Source organism: Urocampus carinirostris, chromosome 9 (genome assembly GCF_059441175.1).
Source record: "Urocampus carinirostris isolate Australia breed hairy pipefish chromosome 9, RoL_Ucar_1.0, whole genome shotgun sequence".
NCBI classification, from domain to species: Eukaryota; Metazoa; Chordata; class Actinopteri; order Syngnathiformes; family Syngnathidae; genus Urocampus; species Urocampus carinirostris.
This window is the reverse complement of record NC_142357.1, coordinates 26,988,194-27,013,333: the sequence shown is the minus strand read 5'-3', so window position 1 is coordinate 27,013,333 and position 25,140 is coordinate 26,988,194. Positions and strand designations below refer to the sequence as shown.

General features: G+C 39.3%; 1 protein-coding gene across 1 annotated transcript; it reads right to left on the bottom strand.

Annotated features, from left to right (window-relative positions):
• Positions 1-48: 48 nt before the first annotated feature.
• Positions 49-23,314, bottom strand: atp7a (ATPase copper transporting alpha). The gene is made up of 23 exons (XM_088344094.1): positions 23,090-23,314; positions 19,375-19,498; positions 17,264-17,726; positions 14,932-15,699; positions 13,331-13,561; positions 13,097-13,260; positions 11,065-11,226; positions 10,849-10,925; positions 9,776-9,998; positions 9,469-9,702; positions 9,298-9,389; positions 8,596-8,723; positions 8,328-8,482; positions 8,124-8,258; positions 7,859-8,053; positions 5,960-6,142; positions 5,326-5,539; positions 5,114-5,260; positions 4,894-5,036; positions 4,537-4,740; positions 3,527-3,644; positions 1,691-1,793; positions 49-1,622 (listed from the first exon to the last, which is right to left on the bottom strand). Exons 2-23 carry the CDS (start codon positions 19,492-19,494, stop codon positions 1,337-1,339), a joined length of 4,545 nt encoding a protein of 1,514 aa, XP_088200220.1. The 5' UTR covers positions 19,495-19,498; positions 23,090-23,314; the 3' UTR covers positions 49-1,336.
• Between the last annotated feature and the right edge of the window lie 1,826 nt (positions 23,315-25,140).

The following is a 25,140-nucleotide window of genomic DNA, read 5'->3' as shown; positions in this document are numbered from 1 at the left end:
ATGTATTTAATATAACAATGTCATAGAAAACCCTCATAGTTTTCTTTTCTTTTCAATATTTGATACGATAAAAAACAAAACATTTTTTTATTTATCATTTAAGTAATATTATTCAGTGTTGGTTTACAGTTTAATTTGGAAACTTTTTACTTGAGATATTCCAATATATTTGCGAGTTATTAATTATATAATTGATTTTGATCAGTTTCGATATGAAATAATAATAATTTTGAATAAATTGCATAGTCAATTACCTGCGATGTATGCCGACGGAGATTTTTCGTTTTCCGGAGTTCCGTTTAGCGGAGTGGATGACGTCACACGCTAAGCCGGGAATCGGAGAGGAGGTTAGCTCCGGTAGCTACAGGTAGCTCCACGTTAGCGTCCGAGATGCTAGACGTGAGCCACGTTTCCGTAAAACACAGCAAACTGCACTCCCTGTACGCTTTGACGTTTTTCACCAGCACAGCCAGTTCCACTTATTTGGTATAGTTAACATTTACCATGATTACGGACGGTAGAGAAGACTTATAACGGCGCTAGCCGCTTAGCCTTAGCTTCGGCACTGCATCCACGATAGGGCCCCCTCATCATGCCGGCACGAGAATTCTTCAGGGCAAGGAGTTGATTCCTTGAATACACGCATTTTTGTGCGTTAAAACCCATAACGATATGATAGAAAGTAATCCAAAGTGTACGGAAGGCACCAAGACTTATAAAAAAAAAAAAACGTAGTTTTTGTGACCTAACCGTAACACCGTAGTGGGTTCAAGAAAACCATACTCATTACGGCAAAACCGTAGTACTTGGCAGGTATGCAAAATACAGGTTACTTATACAAGCCTTAAACATACTCATATAAACCTTAAACATATAAAATATAGGACTGAAGCAACTTACGAACAAATTCAACTTACAAACGATCGTCCAGGACCTATTTTGTTAGTAGGTCGGGTAGCGTCTGTAAAGCCCAAACACCAACTTAAATCCCCATAAGTGTTTGAAATGCACATACTTGGACGTAAATTATGAGTGAGCTGACTTAGGCTGCAATTAGGACATAAGCCATAAGATGGCAGCAACCAATAACAAATCTCCAAATTTGCACAGCTGCTTTAACTTAATGTCATTTAAAAAAAGACAGGTTTTAATTTGTTATCATAAATTAACACTCCAGAGTCCTCCTAAAATAAATTATGACATTTCGATTTCGCTTCTGGAAAGTTAATTGGTCGGGCTCAGCCTGGGTCAGGCTTTAATACCCGTGGGCCTGGGTTGGGTCAGGCTTGCTCTTACCTCTAAACTGCGCTATCTCAGGAACTTGGTAACATTGCCTTCAGCAGAACTCTTGCTCTAACTGTGTCTCGGCCACCAGTAGCGAGTGCTTGTCGGGCTCGCTAAACACTTGGCTGTGGATGGAGTGCCTATCGGATCGCAGAGAGTTTATGGACGCCCGACTGTAGTTGACTATTCGGTCCAGGAGGCTGAGCTTGGGCGAAGAACGCCGCAACTCGCCCATTCCGATGTGGACACTAACGTCCGATAAGCTGCCTTGCCGCGTGCCGCGTCCCAGTCTGGACTCCAACCGGGCCTGCAGCTTTTCGGCGCTGGGTTTGGTGTAGCTGTGTGAAAAATTCCAATATTGAGAAGGTGGTACATTTGAAGGCGGTGGTGAGGAAGTGATGATTACCATTTGAGGAGAAGCGAGGAAACAACCACAGAGACCGAAGACAATGCCATGGCAGCAGAGCCCATCCATGGTTGCAAAACCAATCCGATAGGGAGGAACATACCTAAGGACACATAAGTTGCAAGAGTATTTTAACATAGTGGTTAGTTAAATGTAGTTAAACTCAAGTGTCAGATCAGGTTTCTCCTCATACTGATTACAATATTATTGTTTCATGTGAGGAGCAAACCCCAACCCAAAAACAGCCAGGAGAGGGATGGGCTCCACCTGCCCAAAACACAACACAGGAGGTGGTGTTCCAACGCCTCAAGCCGTCAAGGGATCCGTGACAGCGGTAAATTTAAATCATCATTTGCACCAGCATTGTGACCTAGCGACACTCAGTAAATTTCAAGATCATACATGGATGAAGCCTAGTGCCGCAATTGATGCTAGCTTTGCTATGGTCATTGCTAGAATTAGCAACCAATGACACTCAGGAAGTACTAGGGCAATAATTGGATGACTAAGTGGGCTTATTTTGCTGAATCTGCGTTACATTTAGCAACTAGTGACACTCAGTAGATGCAAAAGAGATCAATTGCAAAGGAGGCCAGCTCTACTGTAGTCACTCCTAGCATTAGCAACAAGTGACGCTCAGTATGTATGAGGTCCATAAATGGATGAAGCCTAAGAGCAGCTAATGTGGCTAGCTTTACTAAAGTCTCCGATAGCATTAGCGACCAGTGACCGTAGGTGACAAGGAGATTAATGATTGAAGCCTATGTGCCACATTTGCCTACATCACCACTACAATTTGCAACTAACAATCAGTAGGTGCGAAGGCAATAAATGGATAAAGCACAAGTGCTGCTAATGAGGCTAGCTTCAATGAGGTCGCCAAGAACATTAACAACCAGTTACACTCAGTAGGTGTGAAATTAAAAAATGGATTAAGCCTATGTGCTGATAATGAGGCTAGCTTCGATGAGTTCGCCACTAGCATTAGCAACTACCAACCATCAGTAAGTGCAAAGGATAAAAATAGATGTAGTTGAAGGGCTGATAATGAGGTTAGCTTTGCCGACATCGCCCCCAGCATTAGCAACTATTAGTAGGTGTGAACGCCATAAATGGATAAAGCCTAAGTGCCGCTCATGGGGCTACTTTTAATGAGGTCACTACTAGCATTAGGAACTACAGAGTGTAGGTGCAAAAGATCTAAATGGATGAGGTCTAAGTGCCGCTGATTGCTCTGCCAAAATTACAGCTAGCATTAGCCACTAGTGACAGTCAGTAGATGCAAAGGAGATAAATAGATGTGGCATAAGTCCTGCTAATTTGGCTATCTTAGCCAATGTTGCCACTAGCATTAGCAATTATTGACCATCATTAAGTGTAAAGGCTATAAATGAATGAAGCCTATACACTGCAAATTAAGCTAGCATCACTGACTTGTATGCTAGCATTAGCAACCAGCGTAAGTGCGAGGGTTGTAAATGTTTGCAACTCAAGCTCTGCTTATGCTAGCATTGCTAATGAGGCCGCTAGTAACAACACCTAATATGAGAGCACAAGTTATAATTTCTCTCCGAGCCTCATGTACTCATAAAAAGAGCCGTAGGTCTAGTCACTTATGTTCAACATACTGAATCAACTAGTAGGTTTACAGGCTTTATGGTAGTCGTTTGTTTCTTGATAATAAAGATATTTAACAGGAACTACACCAACCCAAAAAGTTGTATCATTAAGGGAAAAGTTATCAGGTTTTGTTTTAGTGCTAAGATTACATTTCAGTCTTACACATTTCTGGGGACTTGAAGCTTTTTGAGCTGACACACAACTGTGAACTGTTACCTGCAGCGACAGGAATGCCGACCAGGTTGTAGATTAAGGCAAAGACAAAGTTGATCCTGATCCTTTTGACGGTCTTCTTAGACAGGTCGATACTGCTGACTACATCCAACAGGTCATTCTGCGCAAAAAGGACTTGGATGAGCAACAATGCGAGAAGGATTTGGGAAAAAGTTTCAAACAATTGTCAGAATGATTGAGCATATTTGGTAATAGGCAAGTAAATGGACTGAATTCCTTTAAAATTAGCTAATTTTTTTCCACACAAATGTGACAGCTTATATTTCACTTTATATTTTCTAAATCATGTGTGACCAAAGCATGGCAAACTATTCATTATTTTTATATTAATACACTATCTATCTAACCTGGTCATATCCCTCGAGAGGGGTGACTGACAGCAAGAAAAAACACATACAAAAACAAAGAAAATAAAAAAGGGAAAAAGTAGCAAAAAAACCACACAAAACTATTTGGACCATGGCCAACCCGAATGTCCAAACACCCAAACAAATTAAGCATCTCGGCACCCAAGTTGGTGATGCTTTCGTCCCTCCAGATGAAACGGGACACAAGAAAGCGGCCATGTCACTCGGGTCAGGGTGACAACACACTGTTCAACAGCAGGGCCCGATAGCTTTCCCTGGTTTACCACTGCCGCATCATACAAGTGCCCTTCCCATCCCTTACAACGCGTCCAAACATCCCACTATCCTTCTACAACACATCTCCACTCATTCCTATCACCAACAAAATAAACACCTGTGCCATTTCTCCATAGTGGGAGGTGGCTAGAGTCAAGCAACCTCCCAGTCTCAGGGCGGCGCCCTAGACGCAAGGCCACAGAGCTGGTGAACTGTTCATTTTAGTTATTTCAAAAGCTAAGACTGTGCCTCTTGAAACAGTTTGTTGGACTGAGATTTAGACAGGACTTTGTCAGCATTTCACCTTAAGTTAAAGCAGAAAAAACACAACAGTGCAACTGAGTACAAAGTCAAGCATGCAATCCACACCCTTATCAAGACCACATCTGCCGCCTCGATGGCCACATCAGTGCCGGTTCCTATGGCGATGCCGACATCAGCCATGGCCAATGCGGGCGAGTCGTTGATGCCGTCGCCCACCATGGCCACCCGCTTTCCTGCCTGCTGCAACTGCTCCACCTTGGCAACCTTGTGAGAGGGCAGCACTTCTGCAAAAACCTTCCTGATGCCCACCTGAAGTAGGAGGAAGAGGTGAGTTGAGAGATAATCCTGGCGTATGAACAAAGTCCATGCCATTGACAGCTATGGACATCAATTGGCTTTGAAGGTGTTGAATCACAGCCCAATTATTGTAAATGGAAAAAATAAATATTATTATTATTCTACCTGTGCAGCAATGGCCCGTGCAGTCTTGCTGTTGTCGCCTGTCATCAGCACAACCTCCAGGCCCATGCACTTTAGAGTTTGGACCGCGAGCTCCGCTTCTGGTTTCACTGTGTCAGCTATGGCTATCATAGCACACAGCAGGTCTAAAAGATAGAGCTAAAATGTTTTCTGTTCGTATTTTGCCGTTAGGCATGACCACGATTTAGATTCTGCCACTCACTGTCAACAGCAACCAGGACGGCGGTGCGACCTCTGCGCTCGTGCTCCGTCATGGCATCATCGATGTCCTCTCGTACCTGAAGACAATTCCTCCTCATCCATTCTCGATTGCCAATCAGCACCACATGACTTGCAGTCTTTTCTAAACCTACAGATGCTTTCATTTTAAATACAATTATGATACAATGTAGAAGTGTTGAGAGTTCGCCATACTGAGTGGCTGCGGGTCCATGATGAGAGGATGCGAGCTGGTGGACGTGATGGTGTCGCTGATCTGAACGAGCATGCTGTTGCGCTGGTTGTTGTCCTCGCCGTCACTGTCTGCGTTCTTGGACAGCATCTCAGTGTTGCTGACCAGACATCGAATGCCACAGCCTGGCACGGCCTGAAAGTCATTGCACGTGCCAAGAGACTCTGTACCGAGCTCCTGCAATGTAAAATCATAAGTAATTTACTGCCATCTCAGTAAAATGTTGTACCATTGACGTCTTAACCTCATAAGAACTTGGCGTCCACATGCGTGAACATAAATGCAGATCGGACAAGAAGCTCCAGTCTTAGCAGATTAAAGCGCCAATGTCGTACAGCTAACGTTTGTGATTAATGAGGGGTACATTTAAAAAAACAACGCGTCATAGGTGAATTCTGTGAAGTAGAAACCTTTATTTTTGGAAATTTAATTCAATGCAGAACACGATGCGTGATGATAACCCATGAAGTAGCAAGACCATTAAAAGTGAACCATGTTAGAGCGAGGGATCTCTGTACATACTGTCAATGGCACTAAGAGTGTTAATTGTGCTGCTGCTCAGAAAACATGACCAGAGTATTTGGATTCAAAACAAACCTGTTTGCAGTACTTTGTGATTGCTGCTCCCAGGGGATGCTCGCTGTTGTTCTCCGCTGTGCCAACGATGGCAAGCAGTCGGGAGCGAGGCATCTTGTTGCCCTCAATAACTATTTTGACCTGGACAACAATTGGGGCGCCATTCGTAATGGTTCCAGTCTTATCAAACACCACCGACTGAACCTGTGTACGGATGATTTATTTTAGTCATAGATTAGACTAGTCTAGTCTAGTCTTGTCTAGATAGAAAGAGGGATAAGATAGATAGGAAGAACAAAGGAAGTAACCTAAAGTACTGTTACAGTGGCATGCAGTCAAGGGAGGCAGGTAAGGCTGTAGGCCGGAATTTAAGGACTATTCTTAATCTTTTTTTCTATGTACGAGCCGCAATGGATTTAAAGCCAAAGGCTTAAAGGTGAGGTGTATCTTTTTAGCTGTCCTTTAAAAAGTTTAAAGTTAAATATTCTCGATGTGTTAACAATGCCCAATTTCATTCAAAGAGTCCTTTGGCTTATTTTCTTAACTGCGCTTATATTTTTTAATCTTACCTTTTGAACTAACATTCAGGGTTTACTTAATAGGTAAAAGGAATAGGGGACGGGCGGGGTTGGTGGGGTACCTGGGATTGAGTGATAGAGAGTGACATTTTCAGCTGCGCCGTTTTTCCTCTCACCCCTAGGTAGCGTCTTTTTGGATCATGTTACCATTCAAGATGGCGATTTTTTAGTCATTGGAGATTGTTGCGAAAACGGACCAAATTGCTTTCGCTTGTCCTCGTTCCTTGTTGATTAGAGGAAACCGTAGCGACGTGACATAGAAAGAGAAGTATTGCGTTTCATAGATACTTTTCACTGCCGTTCAATTCGGATCCATAAATTGAATTGATTTTTGGGTGCAGAAGTCTAAAATTTTTGAATGCGTTGTAAATATTGAATAAAGTACCTACAGTCAAACCATCCCGTTTTCCTTTTCTAATGTATTGTATCCATGATGTTGCCAAAAACATGGACTAATTTATCTCAAAGAAATGTTTCTAGACGTCACTGCGATGTTTTGCATGTGCATTTGGATGCTTGCCGTTTTTTTTAATAGTTGTGTCACTAGCTATAAAAATATTTTACTTACTGACGCTATCTTCTGGCTGAAATCGTCATTGCAGCATATGTCAAGCTACCTGTCGCATACATGTACGTTTCTCTCTTAGACCCACTCGGATAAACTCCTCTCTTTTCATTTTCGGGGGGTTTGGGTTCGTATTTGGACTGTATTGGAAACGGTCCTTTTCCTAATTTGACCATTTCATCCTCGAAAAAAGGAAGACAATCAGCACACGTGCACGAAATCACTCTCCAACACCCCACGGCCCCTTTTGCCCAGCTTAACTGACTTACGAGAATACAGATGATAAAAGCATATGGACACGCTGGTTTATAAAGGTTCTTTGAACTCAGTTGGGCATTGTTAACACATACTTTATAGAGACATTTTATTTAAAACGTTTTAAGGACACCTAAAACTACACACCCTACCCTGAGGATTTTTTTTCTAGTCAGCACCAGTTTTAAGCCAGTTGCTAGGCGCCAGCCAAGGTGACCCCACCAGAAACACGTTGCCAGAAGGCCCCAACAGTCACCGCAGCTGGGGAGATCTGCGGGAAGGGCCTGGTGGCGCGCGTCCGAAGTCGCTACTAAAACCCTTGCAAACAGCCGCCAAGCAAAATAATGAAAAAACAATCGGAACCATATTCAAAGCCGAAGTGTTCAAAATGTAGAAAAAGAGTAGCGACTTGTAGTTCAGAATTTATGGAATTTGTAAATCTGACTGTGCCTCACAAGACAAGAACCTCATCTGCATGTCACTGGTTACAAAACAAAACACAAATATATATCATTAAATCACCTTATGTGCCATTTCCAGAGGTTCCCCACCCTTTATCAGGATGCCATTTTGTGCTCCAACCCCAGTGCCCACCATAACAGCGGTCGGAGTTGCCAGACCGAGGGAGCAGGGACAGGCGATGCATAAAACAGTGATGGAGGCCTGGAAAGCGAAGCGGATCACAGCTTCTGCCCTGGATATGCTTTTGTCATAACCCTGCAAGGAGTGACTGTATCATTAATTATCATTATATCCATTGATAATTCAATTGACTTATTAGACTTACAGGGAAGTATTTTTCCACCAGAGGGAAATCCAGGAACCCAATTACAATCCAGGAAATCAAAGTAAGGACTGAAACGCCAACAATGAACGGTACAAAGTAGCCACTGATCTTATCTGCATACTGTTGGATGGGGGCCTAAAAAAAACAACTGAATGTGAGCTTGACCTTGATTTATGAATTGATGGCCACTCTTCCATGAAGCACCTTTGAAGTCTGAGCCTCCTCCACAAGTTTGACGATTTGCGACAGCGTGGTATCCATGCCGACATGTGTAGCGCTGACCAGCAGAGAACCATTCTGGTTAATGGAGCCTGCAATCACAACACTCCCCGGCTTCTTGGTCACTGGCATGGCTTCACCTAAAATTCAAAATAACAGCTGGTCAGAAAGGACTTGTCTAGAGCAATAAGATTGACCGTTTGACACCATATCTAAAGTGGTACAGAAATAGTTGCCCTACAAAGTGACCAACCTGTGATGAGAGACTCATCTGCCATGGAATGCCCTTGAAGAACTCTGCCATCAACAGGAAACTTTCCTCCGGGAACTACTTTTACCACGTCTCCCCTCTGGACCAGCTCCACATCCACTTGGTTCTCGCTGGAAAACAAGGGACCAAAAAAGGCATGCTTGGAAATGTATCCAACCAGAAAGTATGGCATTGTAGATATTACTTAAATTGCATGGTTAATGTGAAAAATATCAAGATATATTAATATCGTGACCCTTTGATGTGGTTTGGTAAAGTGACTTCTAGTTGTATGGAAACTACAGCCTCAAAAATTGCAAATAACAATGTTTCAAAAAAGATATTAACTTTTTTGACCGATATGAGTATTCACTTGTTCGTTACTGACCCTACTGATACTGTTTGTGCGATTGAAATCTTATCAAAGCTAATATTTAAAAAAAAACAAAAAACACATGTATGAGAAATTAAGCTGTAAAGATTTACACAAATGTTAAGATCACATTTTTACAAATTCAACATAAAATGTAAACAATCAAACATGTAAAACAGTTTAGTGTACATTTGTAAATATGTTGTGTGGTTGCCTTTGTAGCAGACAATAATTTAATTTAACACAATTACAAGAAAAACACACTTAGATAGTAACCCATAACCCATTCAGATCTGAATCTGAATCTGATAAGAGAGAAGAAAGAATAATACCTTAAAACGGTAGAATCACTACTGAGAATGACCACTGTGGCCTCAGTGGCTTGTAGAGACATGAGTTTGGAAAGTGCCTCAGACGTTTTGCTCTACAAGAAAAAAAAACGCAAATATTGTACATGCAGCCATTCCACAAAGCACTTACAAAGCCTTATAAACCATCCAAACCTTTGCTATCTGTTCCAACCATCTTCCTAGGGAGATGAAGACAAAAAGCATGGGTGGTGTATCGAAAAACGTGATGGGGTTGACTTTTGCTTTCTCTACCATCGCCACGATTAATACGATGAAGGAGTACGTGAAGGCAATGGAGGTGGCAAGGACAATAAGTACATCCATGTTGGCAGATTTGTGTTTCACTGCTTTGTAGGCTTGAGCGTAGAAGTAGCGCCCGCCAATAAACTGCACAAAAGAAATGTGTGACAATTACACAGTCACACAAAAGTTGAGACATCGAGGAATTTTGACAACTTACCTGCACAGGCACGCAAAAAAGGAACGAGAGCAGGTTCATGACAGAGAGGCCTGGGATCAACTGTCTTTCCAGGAACATAGTTGAGTGGAATTGGTTGCGGTCTTCCGCCGTGGCATTGTGTTGGTGCGAAATGTTCATCTGGTGGTCCATGATGATCATGTACACCATCATGCCCATCACCGGCACACAGAAAATTAAGCTCACCAGGAAAGATTTCCTCCATCTCAAAGAACAGAGACAAGATAATTGAGTTATTTTTTTCTTGGCTAGGGGAATATTTTGGGCAGGCACACAAGTCAATGTACCCAAATTCAACTCAGAAGTACGGCTACATTTACAGCTAGTATTTCAGCAGCTGAAATGAAATTAATCCATTAAATCATACTATAAGAAAAGTCAGAAGAGCGCAAAGAAACAGTGATCACCAGCCGGTGCGGCATGAATTATTACCGGGGTTCGGGAAGAGACTGAGGTGGCATCAGGAAAGAAAGCAATAGCGGCGCCGCTGCAGGTCAGGCCTATTACAGCTAGGCTACGTAACAACTCTCACAAGCTACCCCTGCTGAGCCTGTATGTCACCAACGCCAGATCCATTACCCTTGAAACGGTTGACCTGGATCTACAACTCAAAATAAACCACTACATTCGGAATTGTTGTATTTTAATCATTGCTGAGACTGAAAGGAAATGCCCTCCAACTTCGGTATACCTTTGTATTATGACATGAAACCCCCTTCTTTCAACGGCAATTCTGTGTTTTTATTTGTAGATCTATAGTTGTCATTTTGTTACAGTCGAATACTCTCAGTTTGTCAGGACGTCATCTCGAGAATTTTCTCTCGCAGATTTTCACGTGGTCCACATTAACCACGATAACCCAGGAATTACTGTACAACTTTAGATTTATTACTTTTTTTCATTGCCAGATAAGAGGATGTTTCTAACATCAATTATGAGGAAATTTTGCATTTTGATTGTGCTTGTCCTCATAAGGGTGACTTTAAATATAAGGCTTCTTACAAGCCAACCACAGATGAACGGTTAATGTGTATGCAACTATAAATGCTACTCACTGTTTTATCTCTTTGCTATGATCCAAATGGCTCGTGGCACGATCTTTCTTCACCAAAGATGCTTCAAAACCCAAAATCTACAAACATAAGAAACAAAGATTATGTTATATTTGTTTAAAAAGTCAAAGCAGAAATAGGATTATAGTTTTCCGCAAAATAAGACCAGTACAATACGGAGTATATAAATATTGAACAGCAATGAAGGATATGTAGTACCTCAACCATCTTGATGATATCTCTCGGTCCAATCGCTTCAGAGTCATACTTTAAGTGTGCTTTGTTGGTTGCTAAGGCAACAGATGCATAAATAATCCCATTTTCTTTCATAAGGCTGGATTCAATTTTGTGTACACAAGAGGCACAAGTCATCCCCCTTACCTGTAAGGAAAACAAAGAAAAGCGAAAAGTTATGAACTAAGAATATTTACCCCATTGGCAAAGGATTCAGCTTATTTTAATTGCTTTTTCTAGTTTTATGATATTTGAACGAGCTTTTCAGGTAGAATGTATACTTAAAATCTAAAACTTATCTTACCTAGCAGATGATGGACCGCTTTGTTCCTTTTCATTTGTTTTTCTAACGCTAGTAGGAAATATTTCTCACAATTAACAAATAACCTACAATGTGGTTAATGCTTTATCTAAGCTTTTTTTTATATTTTCAAAAACAAGATTAAATGTGTTAAAACAAGAAATTTTCTCTCAGTGGGGTTAGAATGTATCATTTGTACTGTGGTAGTTTCAGAACTTTGCATTACAGTCCCTTCCAACTGTTAATGTGCATACAATCAGAGGTGGTTAGTAACGGGTTACAGTTACATGTGTAAGTTTGGGCACATTTTGTACTTCTCGGAGTATTTTTAAATCACAATACCTTTTACTTTTGAAGATTTGTGAAGAAAAAACTGTATTCTTACTCTGCAACATTAGGCTACATTGAACCTGTTACTTAAAACCCCTCAACATAAGTACACGTCTGTCTCTCTCTGCTAAGGCGCATTTATTTTGTCAGAGACCTCATTTCTTTTTTTTTTTAGATTTGAGCAGGGACTCAAAAAACCACCATGTGGCACTTGTAAGTAGGGTTAGAAACGTAAACATGCGCAGTGTATTTTGTAGTAGCCGCGCACGCACGCACGCACACGCACGTTTTATCGATTTATTTTTAAATTCACAGAGGGTTCACCAAAACCAACTCAGTACAGACACTCCCCTACTTACGACCATCCGACTTAGAACGTAAAATGGTAGATCGAACATTTTTGGGGAGATGACCTTTTTCCGAGTACAGGACTGTAGCGTAGTGCTTCTATCCGCCGCTACCAGCGTGTTGTGGCGCTGGGAGAGGTCACATGGCATCCACCCCAAAGAAGAAATACGGCTTTTACCTCCTAGTTCATGTGTAAACATACAGTACTACGTGTAGTGTACCTCTAGCGCGCTAAGAACTTTGACGTTTTTATTGTATAATATCTTGTGCATCCATTCAATATACTTGGTGTAAAGTAAAGAGGCGAGCAGTTTCTTTAGAAATGTAAGTGGAATAAGAAAGCTTGATGCGGTTGCGAAAAGGGTCGGAGCGCTTTTATTGGCCACTTTTTACCACGGAAAATAACCTCTTGAAGCGCATCTTCTAAAAGTAAGTTATAAACGTTATTTATCTTTATACAGCATATTATTTCACGAAATGTTTATTTTTAGTACAAAACAATAAAGGTTACTTATACAAGCCTTAAGCATACTTATACAAACCTTATGCATACAAAATAAAGCACTGAAGCAACTTACGAACAAAAATTCAACTTACGAATGATCAACCGGAACATCTCTTTCATAAGTAGGGCGGTGTCTGTACACAGACTAACAAGAGTCCCACAAAAAGCGCAAGCCCTCCTCTTCAAGTGATACTTTCATAAAAAAATGCCAAAATCATAGCTTTTGCTGCCCTAGAGCCGGTAACACAAGTAACACTTGACAAGCTGGTGCTGAATTTTGGGTGCGAGCCCAAGCATTTTCTGTAGTTTAATCTACTTTTAAATAAAACGTAATTTATTGGATGGACTATGATGATTTGATGATCTGATTGAATGGTTGTTTAAAAAAAAAAAGACATTGCAACAGTTACTCAGTACTTTCACCATGTACTTTTTCTTGAGTCATATCATACTGAAGTAACAGTACTTTTACTCGAGTAATTTTTTAGCTACTCTACCCACCTCTGCATACTATGCTGACCGTAAAGACTCACCACTAATTCCAAGTTTCCGTCTGAGCCCTCGTAGTTCTCCATGACAGTCGCAGAGAAACCAAGCTCGTTCACACACTCTGCAATCTTTGCTGGGTCGATCATTTCAGCATCATAACGCACCTCGGCCTTACTGGCCATTAAGGCTACCAAAACGGTGTAGATACCTGCCAAAACAAATTGTGAGAATCAAAAAAAAATCTTTCTATACCAATGTATTTTTCTGATAACTCTGACCAGGTTCATTTTTGAGGTTTCGCTCAATGTTTGCCACGCACGACGCGCAGGTCATTCCTCGAATCTGGATGAAGCATTTGCTCGCACATGATTGTTTGTCTCTTTTGGCCGTTTTACGATCTTGTGTCGGCTCTTTGAGGAGGCTGATCTCTTGTTCCTTATTTCTCACTGGTGTTAAATTGTTAGACTTGAGAACGCTGGGAGGTGAAACACTTGGCACGGGACTGCTCTCTGCAAGCAGCAAATGTAAAATTTGATATACTAAATTATAGTAAAGATGAAAAGATGTGGCTTATTATTCTAGTTCTGAACATTTGTTCTCAAATGAGGACATGAGTACACCAGGTAGGACTTGATTCTTTTAGCATCAATGCAAAGTACAGTGCTAAGTTTCCTTCTACCAAGAGGTAAGATCGACCTAGAAATTACAGCACGACCCAACCCGAGGGTATAAAAGCCCGATCCAGCTTTATTTTACAGCCAGAGCCCGAAGTAAACCCAATGTTTTATATTTTTTTGTGAAGAGGAAAGGCTATTTTGGCAGTCTCTGACAACAACGGCCCCCCCATCAACCGGTTTTAATGCCGGGCCTAAGAGCTTACGTGTACTTTTACCTATACTACAGAAAAGTGATTTTCTGTAGTATAGGTAAATGATCAGATTTTACTCAATAGCATTTTTAATACAAAACCTGTTTTTAACATATTTTTTAATATATTTAATTTCTAATAAACCGTTTACAAGTGACGACATATTAAAGGCAAATTTAATTTCCGTAATTGTTTTTTTTTTTGTTTACGTTAAAAAGAAGTAGCATTTATTTGACATAGCATTCAATTACATTTAAAAGTGACATCAGGCCCTTTGAGGGCACGCTTTACACTAATGTGGCCCCCAGTGAAAATGAGTTTGACACCACTGGTGTACACAGGGTTCCTACAGCTTAAGGTGGGTTAAATTCAAGACTTCTTAAGACTTATCTAATGCCTTTTCTAATAGAGTTAGGAGCATGTCGACAAAAAAAAAAAATAATAATAATAATAATTGAAACTTAAGCACCACATGAACTAGGGGCAATTATAAAAAAACGTGAATATATTTATTTTAAAATAAAATTTTAGTCCAGTTGAAAAAATTCCATCTAAAAAGATAACACTGTCACAAGTTTTAGACATGGAACTAAATGAATGAATAAATACAAAGGATGTTTACAATAAATCATGGATCCTCAGTCAAAACTGGCACATAACTACGAATAACAAAAAACATTTCCGCTAAATTCACGAAACATTTTCATCATGATGTGTGAAAAATGACTACTAAATGTTTTTAGTTTGAACAAACAGAAATTTTATGTGTTCACATTTTTTAAACTTTCGAAATTTGGATTCCAACACTTTTAATGCCAAATAAGGCCTTATTTTTAGAATAATGAATTCAATCAATGCCTTTTAAAAATTCAAAGATCTGCGGCAACCATGGTACAGTATCAAAAGATCTGCAATGATGAAATGCTTCAGGGACTAATTGGCTGAAAAAGCATTTCAATTTTGGTACATCAAGAAAAAAAGGTTTAGAACTGATGTGGCAGATGGTCTTACCTGATAAGAATGCACTAAAGCCCATCTCTTCTATGGCATCCCTAAGCTCTTCTACAGATGTCAACAGAGGGTCATACTCAAAGAAGCCTTGCTTGTCCACCAAAGACACCTGCGCTGACGTCACACCTTTTCTCCGAGACATCATGTCTTCTATTGACTGAACGCAGGAGTGACACGTCATGCCTTCAATACGAATCTTAGCCATGGACGCCAGAGGTTGGATGAAACAAGGCTCGGATAGAGCAGGTTTCACTAGCGGTACCGCAAATGCTGGAGGTTCAAATAAAGCTGGCGGAGATGAGGTAGCCGAATTGCTGAGAAGCCCTGAAGAATCCCAAAGATCAGTTTTGAAATTTCCCGGAGGAAGCGCTTCAATCGCCTCTCTTAACTGAGGCACCGAAACTTTCAGCGGGTCATAGTGGATAGACGCTTTCTCTTCCTCAAGAGAGACCACCACGGAGGACACACCGGGCAGCGTTGAGATGTTATCTTGGATATTGACCACGCAGGATCGACAGTGCATGCCTTTCACTGTTAGCTCCGCTAGAGCTTCTGTCTCAATCAAGATTTCGGTCTCCTCAGAAGTGTCTGTAGGTGTTTTATGGGAATCAGCAAAGTGTTCATATTCCTTAAGGGGCAGTTGCAAGGGTCGTGGTTTGTACTTCACACAAGACTTAAAGCCAGCCAAGGAAATCTGGTTGATAATGGTCGGAACACTGATGAGGTAAGGACGGTAAACAATCGTTGCTTCCTGAGAGTCCAAAACGACTGTGGAAAAATTGGAGACATTTTAAATAGCATAAAATAGTTAGCTTCTGAACACTATTTAAGCAGCCTGTAACATATACTAAAAATTATATATACACTACTACAGTTTCTTCCCCAGGGCTATCACCACTCTAACCAAGCGCACAGGACTGTGAAAATTATATATTTGCCAATGTATAGAAAAATTGGTATTTACAGAGTGTTTAAAAACATTGATATCCTTTAAATATTTATAATTATTATAAAATATGTATGTATTTACCTGTACTAACTCACGGTCAGATAATTTATGTATAAAAAGAAAATAAAATAGAAATCTGCTGGAGACTGTTACCCAAAATGCTTCAGCGTATTTGGCAGGAGCTAGATTAGACTTGACGTATTCTGTGTCTAAGGTGTTGCGTATATTGAACATTTGTGAAAACGTTAATATAATGCAACTGCTTTTGAATGTCTAATTCAAATTTGGAAGAATAAATCTTGTGATCATTAACATTAATACTTTTAATTTTACTTACCCTAATCATGAACATTCTGTGATATTTACATTTCAAAGGATATAAACATTTCTTGAAACACCCTGTTTATCAACTTATTGCACTATTTTTTTTATTAGTATTGTTAACAACCACTATTTTTCATTGCAATATTGTAACGTTCGACTTAAAACTTAAGCCGGAATCAATAACTTGTAAATATGTTTGCATATTTGTCCTAACATTCATTTTTTTCCCTTTTTTTACTATTTTACTTCTTTATTACGTGCTTATTCTGGAGTGTCCTGTCTAATCTCATAGTAAACAATGTTCACCATGTTGTTATCAATGACAAAAAAGACAATTCTAGTTCTGTAAGATGGTTTTATCCATAGTAGAACGTTTTTAACTCAATTATGTCGGCTAAAGGAAAATGGGTCATACATTTCTATAGCTGACAAAGGCAGTAAATAAGTTAATAACATAATATACAAATTGCCTATTATAATTTTAAAAGTAACTTTATTTGAATAAACGTCATCATAATTTAAATTACAAATTAACTTCTGAGAAAACAATGTGGGGTTATATTTAAGATGAAAATAAAAAGACAGATTTTGGTGTGCTTGATTACGGTATTAGAAATTATCGTACAGGTACAGCAACTTAAAAAAAAGGTTATTATGGCACTAGTTATACCGAAAAATCAATGGTTAAGAAAACTGTATCCTTCAAATTGTCTGTATGTGACCCTCAAAGTAAAAGGTTTGGACCAAGGGATTATATTTGGCATGATATTGGTGAAGTGTCCCCACCAATATCGAGCGATCATTGTTGTGTCCCCACTATGTGTTCACATAAAAAAATAAAATTAGATCGATAGATATTACAGTATGTATTTCCGTAGCACTATTTAAATACTCTATAGCAAAACGTTATATTGGGTATTTTTATATTCTATATCTTTATTTTATTATTTTATTTTTCAACACAAGGATACTGCTGGAAGAGTGAATTTCCCTACAGGGATGAATAAAAGTATCTATCTATCTAACACTGCAGAAAAATTATTAATAGTAACTCATCACCTTTGATCTTTTCAATCCCTTTCAATTTTCCAATCTTGCCCTCGATGGTGGTGGTGCAGGAGTGGCACGTCATGCCTTGAATGGTCAACTTCAAGAGAGCCGCCCTGCTGTCTGAGCTGTGAGATGGAGACGCAGGCGAGTCTTTTGTCCCGGGGCTGTTTTGACTTGCGCTTTCCGATTCTGAGAGCCCCACCAGGATGGGCTCCTTTCCAGGTGTCAAAGTCGAGGAGAAGTCGGACGAATTCTCTATCGAGATCAGAGGGACTTCTTCCATAGTCTGTTCAGCTAAAGGTGGCGGTTTTAATGGTGGGATTGGCTGGCTACCAGTGAAAATGGGTGTGGTCTCTTTGGCTATAGTCAAATTTGAGTCAAAGCCCATGTCGTAGATGGCCTCTAGCAGGGAGTCTGTTGATTGTTGCCTGTCATTAAACACAACTGTTGCATTGGCGTGCTCTAAAGAAACCTACAACATAAAAACAAAGAATTACTTGAAAAAGGAATCAAACCTCTGTCCAAGTGTGTGTGAGAAATAAAAAGTTTTCAAAAAAAGAAAAAAAAAGAAAAAGGAATCAAAACAGTTTACAAAACAGCTGATTAAACAGCATACAATATTGACTCTAGAAGGAGGTTATATTTACCATGGCGGTACTTTTTGTGCTCCGAAAAAAGTACTCAAAGATTTCATTAAAGACCAGATTAATTATTGAAGTTTACAGAACCAAGGCTGAAGAATGTAGTCATGAATCAAAATTATATTTTTTGTCATTTCATTTTTGGAAAATAATATTTTAATTGAAGTCACAAACCCCCAAACATCCATCCATACATTATCTGCACCGCTTATCCTTAGTAGGGTCGCGGGGGGTCCTGGAGCCCATCTCAGCAGTCTTCGGGCAGTGGGCAGGGGACACCCTGAACTGGTTGCCAGCCAGTCGCAGGGCACACAGGGACAGACAATTAGCTCGCTCATTCACACCTAGGGGCAATTTGGACCGGCCATTTAACCTGACATGCATGTTTTTGGAATGTGGGAGGAAACTGGAGTGGCCGGAGGACACCCACGCACACGGAGTGAACATGCAAACTCCACACAGGAGGTTCGATCTCATGACTTCAGAACTGTGCCGCAGACGCGCTAACGACTGCGCCACTGTGAGTGTACATTTTCAGTAAATTATTTCAATCGTGGCCGAACATATTCAAAAACATTTGTCACTTGCAATGCTTAGTTTGAGTTGAAAAAAAGATGATACAAGATGTTATACAGATTTTTAATCAAATTTTAGGGGAAGGCGTAGACTCGTGTATATGTATATGGTAACTGCCGAAAGCGGTCAATAAGTTTACTTGAGTTTGTTGTAATAACTAACCAAAATGCATTTACTGTTTTAAATGCAGGCTTAAATGAAAGCCGATGAATGAAGAGTCTTTCTTAGCTTTAATATTACAGTAATACAAAAGAAAGAATATGAACGAGGTCCCCAGGGTTGTTACGTGATGATCCTTGTTGTTCACTTCCTTTAGAAAGCAGAAGCATGTGACACACTGGAGGGGGATCATTTGACTCAAGTCAAGGGGGGTTTAGTGTTTTGGATTATTAGACGTCAGTTTTTTGCCAGTGTAAAGATAATTTTAAATTAAGATAAACAAAAACTAATGAGCCTGAAAAGTACAGTCTGACAATACAAAGTCGACAGAGCTGACAGAGAATCCCGTAAAAAGACAAAAGCAAGAAACGTTTCCAGCGGGTGCGGCTTATCGACCTGCTGTCAGTGTCCTGCAAAGGGCAGGACTCTATCTTGAACATACAATTGCATTATCTTTGTTATTTAATCTCAGCCTGAGGGGTAAACAAAAACACAGGCCTCAATCACCGCAATTCGAGTTTCGTAGTGAGATTGATACCTCGTTCTAAATCAAGCCTGGCCTTGTTACTAAAGAACGTTCTGTATAATGTCATGCTCAATCAGTTTCAAATAAATTGACATCTCAATCTTTGTGTGTTGGGATTAAGATCCTGTTTTGAATGGGAAGAATTTTGCAATAGCTATGCCCATTGTTCACGCTGTAATTAAATAATAGCAGTAATTAAATGGACAAATACAAATTACCTTAATGTTCATCACCCCTGGCAGAGAACCAATGTGCTGCTCTATGGATTGGACGCAGGAGCCACAAGTCATGCCCCCGACACCAATGGTGACTTCACACACGTTGCCTTGCTGTGTCATGATTCTAAAGCAAAAACAATGTTTATTAGGCAAATGTTAAAGGGACAGGGTCTATTATTTAGCACCTCCTAGTGCTAACTTACTAATAGAAAAAAAAAAAAACTATTGATTTAGATTATGATCCAGAATACAGGAACTACCATATAACATGCATTTCTTAAAATAATCATAGGTCGATTTTTTATTTATTTACTATACATGAGTCTCACCTAAAGTTAGGAGACATAATTCTCTACCGTCTTGCTGCTACGAGTATCCAAAAACCCTGTTCCCAGTATTGCTTTGTGTCTCCCTCCTCTATAAAAAATTGTGTACATTAAAATAATTAATAAGTGAACACATTAATAGTTCTTGCCTCCTTGGCAGCTAATTTTGCTAGCTTTAGGTTAGCAAATTAGCTAGCAGATGATGCTTTAAGTTATAGTGTAAAAAAACATTTAAAACCTAAAAGATGGAAAAATGTTCTATCCTAATCTGATAAAGCACTATGCAAATAAACAAAATAAATACTTTTACACAAAACAAGTAGTAACTATACAAGTTTAATGTTATTTTTAGTTTCTTGTTTTTTTTAATTGTCCATTTTTGTTTTTTTCTTCTTTTTTTAAACCAAGATATTTATCAAAATTACTCATGGCCCAGGTGCCAGTTTTTTTTTTTTAAATAAATCTGTCCGGCGGCTAGAACAGTTTGCCCACCCCTGCCTTCAAGAGTGCTTTTTAAAGTGTTATTTTCATATATATATATATATATATATATATATATATATATATATATATTAATTTACTATGATAAAATGTAGAAAAAAAAATAATCTACTAATTAGCTAGAAAAACAATAAATGTTTGACAGTTATCCTCAAAAAAGTAAAAACAAAGCATGGATTCTCGAGTAAAATGCTTTACACATTTATTGATGGCTTAACACCTGCATTAAAGAATGTAATTTCATTATTTGCGACATATTTTTGAAAGTGCTACTTGATTTTGTGGACATGTACATGACGGTATTTTTCTCTTGATTGATGTCTCGAAAATATAACAAATACACGGTCAATTTATTCGGTTGTCAAACAAACAGTACACTTGTTATTCAAGCTGTCATAACAATTAAAGTGTCATCCGGAATGGCACGAAGAAGCAAAATAACCTGTTTTGAGCAAAGCAACAAGTTTGTAGAGACACAGAACACTAAATGTATTTATATTTAGACAATGAGAAAAAGCAGTCTCCTCAAACAGAATACTGTCTGCCCACTGTTAAACAATTTCATGATTAAAAATAAATAAGTGAAGAGACCAAATACAAAATGCTAAACAGTCTAAAGTGCTTATGTTTCTTCAAATTAACATTGTAGAAAAACATTCTGTTGGAAATACAGCCTGTGTCCCATATCAGTAAATATAACACTTTAAACTTGCCTCCCTCTCGCAATTATTTAAGATCTTTCAGGCTCATTTTGTCCTTCATTCTTCTGTTAAAAAAAAAGGCTCAAAATACTGCAAACAAAAGGTTTATGGGTTAAGGTTTATGAATGTGGGGCAGTAGCTCAGGAGGTAGAGCGCTTGTCTTTGGATCAAGGGATCCCAGTTCGAATCCCATCTGTGTTACATGTCAAAGTGTCCTTGGGTAAGACACTGAACCCCTAATACCCCCAATAAGCAGGTTAGCGCCTTACATGGCTGCAAGGCCGCTATTGGGAAATGTGAAGCACACTGTAAAGCGCTTTGGGAAGTCATTGACTTGAAAAGCGCTATATAAAATGCAGATCATTTCATTTCATGTATTTCCCTTCAACGCAGTGGGCACTTGTGAGAGGGGGGCATACTATACTGCTCACCCTGTCAAATTGTTTTGTGTGCTTGGCTGGTGTTTTGGGGTGTTTAATGTTTGTTCCATGTTTTTTCTTTAAATCATAAATATAATACAAGATTGGTGGTATTCCAGTAGGGAATACCATAGAAAACAATTATTATTATTTAGTTACTAGTTTGCTGAGGATAATAACCCAAAATTATAATTTATTTGACAATACAAGGTTGAGAGAGCTGATCAAGACAAAAAGACAAAGGGACTAAACTATCATTTTGGGTTTTAACCAAAGTCTACTGGCAAAGAAGTTTTAATAAACCCCAAATATGCAAATATGAAATAAATGCTCTTTTCAAACATAAACTTGCCATTGTCACACTTATGACATTTAATCTCTAAAGTCAAGGATTAACAATATCACACATATATGTGGGTTGACCAATATGATGAATTTTATTTAAAGACATATAAAATTTACCAAAATGTAATAGGTTTCATCCTGACGAGAGCAAAATGTTTCTATTCAAAACAAATTGAAGCGCATATTCCAAAGGTAAGTTAAACTCAACTTAATTTATCTTTATAGAGCATATTATTTTATGAAATGTTTATTTTTTAGTACAAAACACTAAGGTTTACATATACAAGGCTTAAACATACAAAATATAGCACTTAAGCAACTTAAAAAAAAAAATCTCGTTCGTAAGTAGGGCTGTGTGTGTCACGAAACAGTTTCAGAAATGTACTGTGCTTGAAGTGAGCTCCTTTACTGTGTGTTGTAAACAAAGTAAACTAGTACGTGGTTTGCCAAAAGCACAGACTAACACTATACATAAATGAATACAACTGTGACATCAACTATACACATATAGCAGTTTCGCATCGGTACAGAAAATAAAAGGGAAATGTCCAAGAGAAATGAACCAATACACACAAGTATTTTCTAGCACATGAGTCGGAATGTGTGCATCATTCATTTCTGTACAAGTCCCACAATGCTTTGTTGTATACAAGTATTCCGGATGAAGGGAAACTTCGCACAAGAAACGAGATGAGTCGAATGCGTATACATCGACTATTTGCGGTCCCTTCTCAAGGTTTCTTCATTGTCCTCATGTTGAGGTTTTTGAGTTTTTCCTTGCCCTCATGTTGGTTCCAGATCAGGGATGGTGTAATACTAGTCTGTGTAATAACCCTTGAAGCCCTTAGAGACTCTTGGTGATTAAGGGCTATACAAATAAAAATGAATTGACTATCAATCGGAAAACGTAAGGACTAAACTAACCATTGGAATCAGGACAATCAGTTGGACAAAACCTTAATCGGATTATTGTGTGCGTTATAGACGGATTACATAAATGGAAAATTGATAATAATCCGTTTCCAATTGGATTATTACTTGCATGTAAATGCACGCACTGAAAAATGAAATCGTCCACGCAATAGAAGTAAATATCCACCTGTTACCATAAAATCAAGGCTACCTGAAAGCACAGCCTTTGCACTTCCATTCATTTTTAAGTCTGTTATTAAATGTACTGATGTAAAGTCTTTATATTATTTCCTTATTAGTTTGATAGTGTTGTGTGACATTTATAATTGCAAATTCGCTGCTTTTGGTCGATACAATAAGGGAAACGTTGAGCTAACAGGAAGGATATTTGCTGACTGCACAAACTTGTACTAGATAGCTATTGTGTAAGATGTGGACTTAAAACGGAATTCAATATTTTGGAAAAGTAAATAAGGAAAAAAAGAGAGGAACCATAGAAATGAGCTCTTACCTTTTAATAAAAAGAGACAGTCAACTATTTGAGTAGTAGCATTAGCTACCTTGCTTCTTATTGTCAGCCTTCCTTGCGTGCTCCGATGCAGACGAGACGTCGCGGCATGTTGTGCGCGACGAGAAAGCGCCACTTAATGACAGTCTTGAATAGTTTGGTGACAATCTTTGTCAAATCTTAACTCTTGCAAGCTCTTTTCTTTCCTTTTTCTCATGCCGACGAGACTGATTGACTGACTGACTGCTGCGGTGTGACGTCATCAGCAACGGGCGGAGTTTAGCCAGACAACCCAATGGAGACGAGGTAATTAATTTTCACCCGGAATTTGTCTTGCAGGCTGCTTTTTTTGATGAGACACGATGATGAATACAGAGACAGTTTGTATTACAGTATTTGACCACTAAGTGTCGCTGCATTGTGTAGAGCAGGGATCTCCAATCTTTTTCAAACTGAGAGCTGCTTTTTGCATAACTGTCAACCTCCAGGGCTCTATGCCCTTACAAAATGTTGTATTTTCCCTTACAAAATACAAAATAATCTTACACCATTTTTTTTCAAATGTGTTTATTCATGTAGTTTAACATGTTACATTGTACATGTGTTTCGGTACATCATTATATTGTTAATTAACATTTTGTTTCGAGATACTGAGTTGCTCGACATGAATGAGGTTTATTTTTAAAAAGTTCAAAAATTAAGTAGCTTGGACGTTCACTGTAGGAGGAAGAAATATATGCACGGCGGCGCAGTGGTTAGCGCGTGTGCGGCACAGTTCTAAGGTCTTGGAAACCTCCTGTGTGGGTTCAAATCCAGCTACCAGACTTCTTGTGCGGAGTTTGTATGTTCTCCCCGTGCTTGCGTGGGTTTCCTCCGGGCACTCTGGTTTCCTCCCACATTCCAAAGACATGCATTTCAGGTGGATTGGCTGGTCCAAATTGTCCCTAGGTGTGAATGAGCGAGCGAGTTGTCTGTCCCTGTGTGCCCTGCGATTTGGCTGGCAACCAGTTCAGGGTGTCCCCTGCCCACTGCCCGATGATTGCTGGGATGGGCTCCAGCACCCTGCGACCCTACTGAGGACAAGCGGTGCAGCTAATGATATGAGATGAAATAATTAAGTAGAACAATACATTTTCTTATTTAAATTATTAATTCATTTTAGGTATAACCACAAATCTTTTTTTTTTTCATTTCTCCTTTCATACTTCCTTTTTTTCTTAACTTCTTTATACAACATAATAAATATCCTTTTCGACACTAGCATCGCTTACAAGGCAACAGATTATGCCAGATAGTTCTACCCATTCAGCCCATGACTTTATGGTCTTCTTTAATAAGAAGATTCAATGCATACAGGAAGAAATTTCTAAAGACAGTGTTAATACATGACATATTAAAGGGCTGAAATCTATAGATGCACGACATGGTGGCTGCCCAGGGAATTTGTCACGATTTAGTGATCTGTCACTCGATAATCTTAAACAGGTGGAGAATACGGCCAAACCGACGACTTACCTGCTTCCAGGTTCGTTTATTAAAGGTCTTTTTGGGGTCCTTGGACCTTCAGTTCTAAATATTATAAACATATCACTCCTCAGGTGTAGTTCCAGCGGCTTTTATGTCCGCCGTTATTAAACCCAAACTGAAACGACCCAACCTTGATCCAGAAAGCTTATGTAATTATAGACCTGTGTCAAACCTACCGTTTCTTTCCAAAGTACTTGAAAAGTAGTGGCACAGCAGCTGAATGATTTTATATCCGAGAACAATCTTTTTGAATCAATGCAATCAGGATTCAGGGCTAACCACTCTACTGAGACAGCTCTGATTAAGGTAACCAATGATCTTCTAACTGGCAATGAACTCTGGCGCTTCATCACTTTTGCTGCTGCTGGACCTTAGTGCTGCTTTTGACACAGTGGACCATAATATCTTACTAGAACGGTTGGAAAAATGGATTGGTCTCTCAGGAACCGTCCTCTCATGGTTCAGATCCTACCTCTCAGATAGGACGCACTGTGTTAAATATGGCAAAATAAAATCTGAGCCCTTTA